The following is a 12,178-nucleotide window of genomic DNA, read 5'->3' on the forward strand; positions in this document are numbered from 1 at the left end:
GCCCAACGTAATAAATCAGGTAATAATAAGCAAAAAAATATTGTTTCCATTTGATCATTGTCTGGTTTAAACTTTACATTAAACAAGTTGCATATGTGCATCCAGGCAGAATGAGCGTTAGCTACTTTTATTTACCCTTCATCTTTCTATGGATCCCCCCCGAACCTCCTTTCCTGGTGTTAGACCCAATAAATGTGTCTGGTCCTTAGGTCAATTTAGGAAAAAATGTATCATACCTCTTCATTCACCTGATGAAGGAGCAGCGCTCTGAAAGCTAGTGATATTGAAACAAACCTGTTGGACTTTAACCTGGTGTTGTAAGACTTCGTACTATAAAGAGAAAAGGTACGGAGGTGCCACACTTTTGGATTTCTTACAAACACGATGCAAGGTTTATTAGATGTTGCTCTACAAAGTAAGATGGAGAACTGAAGGCCCGTGCAAATCACTCTGCTGACATCACTGCAGATCACATGATGTTCCACCAGCAGGGATGCATTCCCGGATACATTACACATTTAACCTGCTTATCTGGATTTAAAAATAAAACAAGGCACCATGTGGCAGGATGAACAATCACTCCTGAAGGATTGGAACATCTATCCACAGCATGAGTGAGTCTTGTGATATTATCATAACTGTAAGAATGGCAAGGGTTAATGAAATAGCCACTAGAGGGAGCTGCAGTTACAACTATATAAGGCAGTGATGCTAAGCCTTGTGGGAGAGTGTGTGCAGGAGTTAGCTGGAGAGAGTCAGGAGTACAGATAGTGTAGGTGAGAACAGATCATAGTTTATATCAGTATTAAGATTAACTGTAGATGAGACTTCCGGTGACGGCGGGCGGGAGGTGGCCGCACATTGGAGGGCTCCAGTTCGGGAACGGCATTTTCGGGACTTTAAGCCCGGTCCCAGGGTCCACGGAGGCGGCAAAAGCAGGGAGAAGGCACAGAGGCGGCAGAGTGAAGGCACAGCGAAGAAAAATGTCGAGGGTGAGCAAAAGAACGTCCGTAAGGAAAACAGCTGAAGGTCCGTCGGGGAGTGGAAAGGTCACCGCGGGTTCACCAAGAAAAATGGAGGCTGGAGCCCCAGGGGAGGCCGCATTGCTTACGGCTGAAGAAATAACTAAGGTGATGGCTGCGGAATTCGAAAGGCAGTTTACAAAATACATGGAGACAATGAGGAAGGAGATGAGAGAGGTTTTGAGTGTGCTGGTAGAGGAGGCGATTTCCCCGGTGACAAAGGCGGTGGCGAGCACAGTGGCGGAGGTGCAAGAGCAAGGGGAGGCGCTGAAGGAAGTGGAGGGGACGTTATTGCAGCACGGTGATCAACTTGCCTCGATGGGGAAGGAGATGCGGACATTAACAAGGATCTGCGAGGAAAAATGGAAGACCTGGAAAACAGATCCAGGCGACAGAATTTGAGGATTGTGGGGCTGCCCGAAGGAGTTGAAGGACCGAGGCCGACTGACTATTTTGCCGCGATGCTGGCGAGACTATTGGGGGAGGGGGAGGATCCCTCCCGATATGATCTGGATCGGGCTCACCGGTCGTGGAGGCCTGTACCAAAGGCGAGTGAGCCGCCAAGGGTAGTGACTCTGTGCTTCCGTAGGTACAGTGTGAAGGAGAAGGTCCTGAGCTGGGCCAAGCAGAAGCGGGTGGTGCAGTGGGCTGGAGCTGGTATACGTGTATACCAGGACTTTACGGTGGAGCTGGCGAAGAGGCGGGCTGCCTTCAACCGGGTGAAGAGGGCACTGTACATTAGCAAGGTGCAGTGCGGCATTGTATATCCAGTGAACCTGAGGGTGACTTACAAGCTCAGGGACTTTTATTTTGGAACGGCGGAAGTAGCGGAGGAGGTTGCGAAGGCAGAAGGACTGTGGCAGAACTGACAAACTGAGAAATGGCCATGTGCCGATGTAACCTCATGACTGTATTTTCTTCTTTTTTGTTTCACTGCGTGCGGGTGTATGGGCTAAAGGAGCCAATGTTGTATATATTTGGACAAGGGACGTGATGGGACTTTCACTTGAAATGAGGGCTCTTTGGGGTGTAGGTGGATATGCGGGGTTTGTGTGCTAAAAGGGGATTTCTGGGCTTTCCGAGGGCCGGGCAAGGGGGAAAGGGACCCGGGAGGGGGCCTCCACGCTGGCCGATTTAAGCCGGCAAGTGAACGGGAGTGAGGTGGGGGGAGGGGCTGCGGCCATCGGAGCCTGGCAGAACAGGGTCCGAGTGGTCTAGCTGGGGTGGAAAGTTGGGGGGAAGGAACCGAGGTTGGGGGGAGGAGTTTTACAAGAGGCAGTGGACGGGAGGAGTTGGAGACTGGGAGGGGGTACAACTCTTGGGTATCATGTACGGTACTCTTTCAGAGGCTGGAGGGCGTTGAGTGTCGGGGGCGAGGGGGAGTGGACTCTTTAGGTCAATGGTGACCATGGGCGGTCCCGGACTCCTTTTTCTTTTTCTCCTTTGTTTTTTTGTTGGCACCGTGGGAGGGTTTGTTTTATTGGATGCATATATTGACTGGTGGGCCGTTGTTTGGGGTGGTGGGAGGATGGGATCGTTGGTATTGTTAAGGGGATTGATTTTGTATTTGTTACCGTTTACTGTTTGTGGTGGGGTGTAAATTTTGAAGGAAAATGTGAAAATGGAGAATAAAAACATTTTTTAAAAAAAGATTAGCTGTAGATGATTCTTTCGGAGTATGTGTCGAATCCAAATTAGTAGTGTTAATAAATTTGTAACTTTGTTTAAGTTGAAGCTATTTTGTGGTCTTTGTGAACACTACGCCAACCATCTTGAAATAAACAGCACAAAGAACACCGCAAGACTTACAAGGCTTGACTTTGAGGAACTTTAGTATTCGGGCAATCTGTTTTAATCTGGTTAATATTAGCAATTAAATAACAAAGTAAAGGCTTTTGATTGAAGAACCAACTCCTGTCACAGTGCGCCATGTTTGGTATTTCCTACACTGACTTGCACTTCTCTTGTATTTGCAGAAGTCGATCGACCACAGCTGAAACAGAACCAGTGATAGTATATTACTGGAAAGTAATGAGAAGTCAAACCCAGACCAGAGTCCAGAAACCACAAACGCTCCTCACCCAGTTCATCAGTCAGAGGTGTCCTCGACTGGGAATCTTCTCTTGTGGCGAGTCCCTCTTATCTGAGCATTGAGGCATAACTCTCCAAATGCTCCTCCTTCCCTGTACCAGCAAGGGGGACACACACACGACGACTCAGCCTCCCTCACTGTAAGAGTAGAGAGTGGGGTGGAGGTGGTGGTGGGAGGGTGGGGGGGTGGGGGGGGGACGGGGACGGGGACGGTTTGGGGGGACTCAGCTTCCTTCACTGCACCAGCAGAGTAGCAGAAAGCGAGAGGGATTCTGTCACTCTCACTGACTCACCCCACCTTTCTTGGTCCCCATTCCCAGCAATTGACAGTTTACTCACAGCCAACTGTTAAGGGCTGGACTTCCCTTTGACTGCATTGTAAACTGTTCACGCCAGCCGTTAACTCAACAAATTCACTCTGTCAACGTGTGTAGAGAATTGCTCCTCCACTGCCACTCTATCACAGTGGGCTAAATAGCTGACTTTTAAAGCAGACCAAGGCAGGCCAGCAGCACAAGTTCAATTCCTGTACCAGCCTCCCCGAACAGGCGCCGTAATGTGGTGACTAGTGGCTTTTCACAGTAATTTCATTTGAAGCCTACTTGTGACAATAAGCGATTTTCATTTCGTGAATATCCAGGTTATGCAGAGTAATATGACTCTTACCACCAGCTGATGGGCGTTCAAACGGCTCAAAGGCACGGCACTCATTAATCAGCTCAACTAGATCTCGAGGACAGTCATCTGGCAGTGGCTCGAGGAACCTTTTCTCATAAACCAATGTGCGAATGCTCTGGAGATCAGCACCTGATTGAAAAAGAGTTTCATTTTCACACAGATGATGAGCAACATTGCAAACTCATAAGCAATACTTTGTTCTTTCAGCATCCAGCAGTACCATCACCAGCACTGGCTGGCTGAGGTCCTAATGCCCAATTCCACCCTGTCAACCCCTCCACTCCCTATTACCTCTCCACCCCAACAATTTCCTGAACTAGCCTTGGCTCCATCCCTAGCTCAATATCAACCATTTAAAAATTAATTTTAATCCATAGAATGCCTACAATGCAGAAGGAGACGGTTTGGCCCATCAAGTCTGCACCAACCCTCCAAAAGAGCACTCTACCTAGGCTCATTCCCCCTCCCTATCCCCGTAACATCACACATTTATCATGGCCAATCCACCTAAGTAGCACATCCTTGGAGACGAAGGGGCAATCTAGCATGGCCAATCCACCTAACCTCTACATCTTTGGACTGTAGGAGGAAATGGCCGCACCCAGAGGAAACCCACGCATACACGGGGAGAACGTGCAAACTCCACACAGACAGTGACCCAAGGCCAGAATCGAACCTGCATCTCTGGCGCTGTGAGGCAGCAGTGCTGACCACTGTGTCACCGTGCCGTAAACCTGTAGGCAGGAGTTTGTTGAAAACTGCTACCTTTACAAAAGATCTCTTAGTCTCTATCATACCCTGCTGAAGCCACATTGAATGGTCTGGATTGTAGTGGGTTTTGCCCATTCACTTATCCATCAATGACGTATAACCAGTGTTTTCAATGCTAAGTAAAACACTGTGGCTGCCCACCCAGAAGTGTTTGTGGTCTATACGGTGCTTACATATGGAGTTCAACTGTAGAATCAACTGGAATGTGAGTACCAGCACACTCGGAGGATCAGCCAAAGCAAGAGCTGTAGACTGATTCTCAGCGTTTGCTGTGTCACAGCTTACACTGTGGTTGATTCTGTCACGTAAATAGATATCTAAATGAAATTGCCAATCTTAAACTAAAGCAGTGGGAGTCCTCTAGTTAAATCCTTCGATTAAAATGGCACTGGCATCAGTTTAAAGAAGCTATATTTTTCATGCAAGGTTACTGATTATGTCCAAACAAATAATGATACACTGCACACATTTGGTATGTGCTGATCAGGTGCGGACAGAATCAGGTGACATGGTGATCTTCTCTCTGATCATTTAATTTATCCTGAGACAGTCAGAGTCTCGTCTCACACATGGTTAGTGTGGGCACACGTTGAGTAGCGTCCAAGGTCCATGGACCCTTATCCCAACACAAGTCAATGGCTTCAAAGAGGAGGGGAGAAAATGGATTCCATACAGCACTGATGGACTGTGTCACCTGTATCTTCTGTGTTAGAAGGTCGTGAGTTCAAGTCCCATTCCTGAAATGCAAGCAGGTAATCTCGGCTGGCACTCCTGTGCAGTACTGAGGGAACGTTGTACAGTCGGACAGCACAGATTTAATGTGAAATGTTAGTTCGGTTTGCTCGTTCGGCAGCATGTAAAAGATGCATGACACTATTCTGAGGCAGAGTGGGGAAGCTCTCATCAGTATCCTGGTCCATATTTAACCCTCAACCAACACCACTGAAATAAATGGTCATTATCTCATTGCTGTGTGTGGAATATATCTGTGGGAAATGACTGCTGTGTTTCCTACACGACAATAGTGGCCATATTTCAGAAGTACGGGCGGCCTAGTGGTTAGCACTGCTGCCTCACGGGGCCGAGGACCCGGGTTCGATCCTGGCCCCGGGTCATTGTCCGTGTGGAGTTTGCACATTCTCCCCGTGTCTGCGTGGGTTTCACCCCCGCAACCCAAAGATGTGCAGGGTAGATGGATTGGCCTTTGCTAAATTGCCTCTTAATTGGAAAAGAAAAAGAATTGGGTACTCAATATTTTTTTTAAAAATAATTTAAAATGTACTTCATTGTCTGCAGAGCGATGTGGGACATCCTTGGGTTGTGTATATAACTGCAAGTTCCTTCTTTCTTTCATTGACTATCATATCACTCCGGTGAGTGAGCCATGCGAAGCAAAAGAAAATAACCACAAACAACTGTGCTTGACGATACAACTTACAAACCGCACCAGGCCCCAGATACACATCGGCCGTGCACCAGGTCCCAGATGCACACCGACCATAGTTAGCTGTATATACACACACATTACCTTCAAACGGTGTTTTACAGCTGCTGATTTCCCACAGGACAATCCCGAGGCTGAAAGGAAATTCAAAGCTTCATTTTAATCAAATGTTTTACTCAGCTGGTACAGCCGCACAGTTAATGATGGAAAGCTGCCTGCCAGAAATCACAGTTCCATTAAAATTGAAGTTTGGAAGGACAAAAGGCAATTTGGACCAATGTGCGTGACCCTTGGCAGGCTGAACATGTCTAATCTCCAGAAAGAAGCAACCATCCACACCACAAACCTCTGTCAATGTAGAACCTGAGTAAAGATCACCAAATTCACAATGAAGGGAAGTAACAGGATAACAATGCAGCCTCATAACCGACATTTACAACCCAGGGAAGTTGTATTCCACAGCTTTTGCATTGAGGAACCCCAATTACACCCCAATTAAAAAGGACCAGGCTGCAGGGGATCACCATGAAAAGAGCATAAGAGAAGATCAAAGTAAATCAGGAAAAAGAAAGAAGAGTTACAATTACATTGATGGTTCAACTAAGTGGAATGGATGCACTAATAACTGTCGATAATTTATCTTGCTTCTTGTGGGGCATTGCCAATGCTTACCTGTACACTTCACATTCCTTATCGTACTGGTAATTCACATCATTGAGCTGCTGTGGTGAGAGACAATTGATTTCCGATGCAGAGTCTGTTTTTGTTGGCTTGTTAACTCGGATTGAACTTTCAGTCTTTGTTAGCTCCAGCCCAGCTAACTGAACAGTGAGAAGAAAATAGAGATGAAAATGACTAATAATAATAATAATCTTTATTCGTGTCACAAGTAGGCTTACATTAACACAGCAATGAAGTTACTGTGAAAATCCCCTAGTCGCCACACTCTGGCGCTTGTTCGGGTACACTGAGGTGTGATGCTCTTTGCTTTCTGAATGAGGATGGCTTCAAAGTGTAGTGTCTCACAAAGAACATCAAGCTAAGTTTTGAACAAAGCTCATTTATTTACACTACAACTTGTAATGACCTCCAATTGGCATTATTGGTTGGCCAATTGGAGTATGAGCTCCCTCAATGATAGCTCATTGAGGGGGCCCATATAAGCACCTGTGGAGGCTTTGTGAGGCAGTCTTAAGTTCACTGGAATGCTATCAGCACTGTTTGGAGCTGCGCTTGTGTATAGCTATTACAAATAAATACTGGAGTAGTGACGGTACCCCTGTCTCCTGTGGATTATTACAGTGGCGATGAGGTAAACAAAGAACCTTGCGGAGACCAGCTGCCGCACTCAGAGGGTAAGCCTTGCTCTTTCAAAAATGCCGTTTTTTGGGAGGTTAGATGCATTTGACCCGACTATTGAGGACTGGTCCCAGTATGTGGAGAGAATGTGTTACTTCTTCCAGGCCAATGAGATAATGACGGACGAAAGGAAACTGGTTATCCTGCTGTTGGCGTGCGGACCCTCAGCCTTCGCCATTATACGTAGTCTAACTTATCCCGATACGCCGGACACAATACCTTTCCAAGAATTAACGAAATTGGTGGAAGGGCACTATGACCCAAAACCACCCCTCATTTTGTGTAGGTACAGATTCTACACAACGAAGCGGGAAGACAGAGAGTCAGTCACAAATTTCTTGACCCGCCTGAGAAGGCTGGCGGAAAAATGTGAATTCGGCCTAATGCTAAATGAAATGCTTTGGGACCGGTTTGTGTGTGGCATAAACAACCTCTCAATACAGAAGCGCCTGTTGGCGGAAACGCAGCTAGACTGCAGGTGGGCATTACAGCTTGCACTGTCCCTAGATTATTACACAACTAAATAGATTCAACTTGCTTGCTAAGATGTGAAAGGTTACAGATTCAGTAAAACTATGATTCTAATTACAGAGCTCCTGATAACATGACTATTCTCTACCTCACCTAACAACCTTCTCCCCGAATCAAGAGTATCACATGATCCACATATGTGCTTGATTGCCATCTAGTGGTTGGATGCAATTACTGTAAATTGTTAACCCTGCATTATTCTTACAATATGCGTATTGTCACATGAGAGAGAATTCAGAAAGTCCAATTCAGCTAACAAGCACATCTTTCGGGACTTCTGGGAGGAAACCGGAGCACCCGGAGGAAACCCACGCGGACACTGGGAGAATGTGCAGACTCCGCACAGACAGTAACCCAAGCTGGGAATCGAACCTTGGTCCCTGGTGCTGTGAAGCAATGGTGCTAACCATTGTGCTACCGTGCTGCCCATAGCACAAACTCTTCCAGAAGGTTGTGTGTTCCTATTTTGTGTTTCAAATGGTGTTCTTCTGTAATGGGCAGAGGCGGATTTACACTTTTGGAGGCTTCGCACTCTCCCTCTTTGTAGGGCCTCCACATCATGCCCTGCCCTCTGGGGACGTGGCAGTCACCGCAAATAACATCAAGCCCCATCTCCAATGATGCCAAGCCCCGTTCTCAATGATGCAGTGCCCTCCTGACACTGCCCACCCTCTGCTCACACAATGCAAGCCACAAAAACCCCAAATCACTGCTTTAGTGTTTTTTTAACTTAAAACAAGCCTGTAATGATAAATTTAAATACAAGCCTACCTCTTGTCAGCATGATGGTAGAGATGATGAATATTGCGATCTATGTGTCTTGAGGCGAGCAAATGTGAACTGGCCCACTCACTCTCCCACACACTTGCTCGCTCACTCTTTCGCCCACACACTCTTGCCCACAGACCCTCTCTCTCTCCCCCACACACTCTCTCTCTTGCCCACACACTCACTCTCTCTCTTGCCCACACACTCACTCTCTCACTCTTTCACCCACATACACTAGCTCTCTCACCCAAACACTCTCTCTTTCTCTCTCTTTCGACCACACACTCACTTTCTTTCCCCCACACTCTTTCTCTCTCGCTCTCTCTCTCTCTCTCTCGCCCGCACACACACTCGCTTTCTCGCCCATACACTCTCGCTCTCTCGCCCACACTATCTCTCGCCCACACACTCTCTCTCTCTCTCTCTCTCTCTCTCTCTCTCTCTCTCTCTCACCCACACACTCTCTCTTGCACTCACTCACTCACTCTCTCTCGCTCACACACTCTCTCTCGTTCACAGACTCACTTCTCTAACCCACACAGACACATTCTCTCTCTCTCTCTCTCTCTGGCCCTCTCACACTCTCTCTCGCCCACACACACACACTCTCTCGTCCACACACACTCGCTCTCTCACTCTTTCATGCACGTTCTCTCGCCCACACGCTCTCTCTCTCTCGCCCACACGCTCTCTCTCTCTCGCCCACACGCGCGCTCTCTCTCGCCCACACGCGCGCTCTCTCTCGCCCACACACACACGCTCTCTCACTCTTTCATGCACATTCTCTCGCCCACACGCTCTCTCTCTCTCGCCCACACGCTCTCTCTCTCTCGCCCACACGCTCTCTCTCTCTCGCCCACACGCTCTCTCTCTCTCTCGCCCACACGCTCTCTCTCTCTCTCGCCCACACGCTCTCTCTCTCTCTCGCCCACACGCTCTCTCTCTCTCGCCCACACGCTCTCTCTCTCTCGCCCACACGCTCTCTCTCTCTCGCCCACACGCTCTCTCTCTCTCGCCCACACGCTCTCTCTCTCTCGCCCACACGCTCTCTCTCTCTCGCCCACACGCTCTCTCTCTCTCGCCCACACGCTCTCTCTCTCTCGCCCACACGCTCTCTCTCTCTCGCCCACACGCTCTCTCTCTCTCGCCCACACGCTCTCTCTCTCTCGCCCACACGCTCTCTCTCTCTCGCCCACACGCTCTCTCTCTCTCGCCCACACGCTCTCTCTCTCTCGCCCACACGCTCTCTCTCTCTCGCCCACACGCTCTCTCTCTCTCGCCCACACGCTCTCTCTCTCTCGCCCACACGCTCTCTCTCTCTCGCCCACACGCTCTCTCTCTCTCGCCCACACGCTCTCTCTCTCTCGCCCACACGCTCTCTCTCTCTCGCCCACACGCTCTCTCTCTCTCGCCCACACGCTCTCTCTCTCTCGCCCACACGCTCTCTCTCTCTCGCCCACACGCTCTCTCTCTCTCGCCCACACGCTCTCTCTCTCTCGCCCACACGCTCTCTCTCTCTCGCCCACACGCTCTCTCTCTCTCGCCCACACGCTCTCTCTCTCTCGCCCACACGCTCTCTCTCTCTCGCCCACACGCTCTCTCTCTCTCGCCCACACGCTCTCTCTCTCTCGCCCACACGCTCTCTCTCTCTCGCCCACACGCTCTCTCTCTCTCGCCCACACGCTCTCTCTCTCTCGCCCACACGCTCTCTCTCTCTCGCCCACACGCTCTCTCTCTCTCGCCCACACGCTCTCTCTCTCTCGCCCACACGCTCTCTCTCTCTCGCCCACACGCTCTCTCTCTCTCGCGCCCACACGCTCTCTCTCTCTCGCGCCCACACGCTCTCTCTCTCTCGCGCCCACACGCTCTCTCTCTCTCGCGCCCACACGCTCTCTCTCTCTCGCGCCCACACGCTCTCTCTCTCTCGCGCCCACGACGCTCTCTCTCTCTCGCGCCCACACGCTCTCTCTCTCTCGCGCCCACACGCTCTCTCTCTCTCGCGCCCACACGCTCTCTCTCTCTCGCGCCCACACGCTCTCTCTCTCTCGCGCCCACACGCTCTCTCTCTCTCTCGCGCCCACACGCTCTCTCTCTCTCGCGCCCACACGCTCTCTCTCTCTCTCGCGCCCACACGCTCTCTCTCTCTCTCGCGCCCACACGCTCTCTCTCTCTCTCGCGCCCACACGCTCTCTCTCTCTCTCTCGCCCACACGCTCTCTCTCTCTCTCGCCCACACGCTCTCTCTCTCTCTCGCCCACACGCTCTCTCTCTCTCTCGCCCACACGCTCTCTCTCTCTCTCGCCCACACGCTCTCTCTCTCTCTCGCCCACACGCTCTCTCTCTCTCTCGCCCACACGCTCTCTCTCTCTCTCCCACACGCTCTCTCTCTCTCTCTCGCCCACACGCGCGCTCTCTCTCTCGCCCACACGCGCGCTCTCTCTCTCGCCCACACGCGCGCTCTCTCTCGCCCACACGCGCGCTCTCTCTCTCTCTCTCTCTCTCGCCCACACGCGCGCTCTCTCTCGCCCACACACACTCGCTCTCTCACTCTTTCATGCACATTCTCTCGCGCACGCGCTCGCTCTCGCCCGCGCGCGCTCGCTCTCGCCCGCGCGCGCTCGCTCTCGCCCGGCGCGCAGCTCGCTCTCGCCCGCGCGCGCTCGCTCTCGCCCGCGCGCGCTCGCTCTCGCCCGCGCGCGCTCGCTCTCGCCCCGCGCTCGCTCTCGCACGCGCTCGCTCTCGCTCTCTCACTCTTTCATGCACATTCGCCCACAAGCGCTCGCTCTCGCCCGCACGCGCTTGCTCTCTCACTCTTTCATGCACATTCTCTCTCTCTCTCGCCCGCACACGCTCTCTCTCTCTCTCGCCCGCACACGCTCTCTCTCTCTCTCGCCCGCACACGCTCTCTCTCTCTCGCCCGCACACGCTCTCTCTCTCTCGCCCGCACACGCTCTCTCTCTCTCGCCCGCACACGCTCTCTCTCTCTCGCCCGCACATGCTCTCTCTCTCTCGCCCGCACACGCTCTCTCTCTCTCGCCCGCACACGCTCTCTCTCTCTCGCCCGCACACGCTCTCTCTCTCTCGCCCGCACACGCTCTCTCTCTCGCCCGCACACGCTCTCTCTCTCTCGCCCGCACACGCTCTCTCTCTCTCGCCCGCACACGCTCTCTCTCTCTCGCCCGCACACGCTCTCTCTCTCTCGCCCGCACACGCTCTCTCTCTCTCGCCCGCACACGCTCTCTCTCTCTCGCCCGCACACGCTCTCTCTCTCTCGCCCGCACACGCTCTCTCTCTCTCGCCCGCACACAGCTCTCTCTCTCTCGCCCGCACACGCTCTCTCTCTCTCGCCCGCACACGCTCTCTCTCTCTCGCCCGCACACGCTCTCTCTCTCTCGCCCGCACACGCTCTCTCTCTCTCGCCCGCACACGCTCTCTCTCTCTCGCCCGCACACGCTCTCTCTCTCTCGCCCGCACACGCTCTCTCTCTCTCGCCCGCACACGCTCTCATCTCTCTC

General features: G+C 51.5%; 1 protein-coding gene across 2 annotated transcripts in view; it reads right to left on the bottom strand.

The window, feature by feature from the left end:
- The window catches only part of LOC140430796 (mixed lineage kinase domain-like protein), a 68,779-nt gene that overhangs the window by 20,084 nt on the left and 36,517 nt on the right, over window positions 1-12,178 (bottom strand). The window contains exons 8-11 of one of the 2 annotated variants that reach the window (XM_072518495.1): window positions 6,679-6,827; window positions 6,091-6,140; window positions 3,780-3,920; window positions 2,837-3,015 (exon numbers count right to left, since the gene is read on the bottom strand). In XM_072518495.1, coding sequence (XP_072374596.1) covers window positions 2,966-3,015; window positions 3,780-3,920; window positions 6,091-6,140; window positions 6,679-6,827 — 390 coding nt within the window. In that variant the 3' untranslated portion in view covers window positions 2,837-2,965. Of the gene's footprint in view, window positions 1-2,836; window positions 3,016-3,779; window positions 3,921-6,090; window positions 6,141-6,678; window positions 6,828-12,178 lie in introns of those variants that run through there. The other variant, XM_072518494.1, reaches the window with a different exon arrangement.

This window comes from Scyliorhinus torazame, chromosome 10 (genome assembly GCF_047496885.1).
Source record: "Scyliorhinus torazame isolate Kashiwa2021f chromosome 10, sScyTor2.1, whole genome shotgun sequence".
Taxonomy (NCBI): domain Eukaryota; kingdom Metazoa; phylum Chordata; class Chondrichthyes; order Carcharhiniformes; family Scyliorhinidae; genus Scyliorhinus; species Scyliorhinus torazame.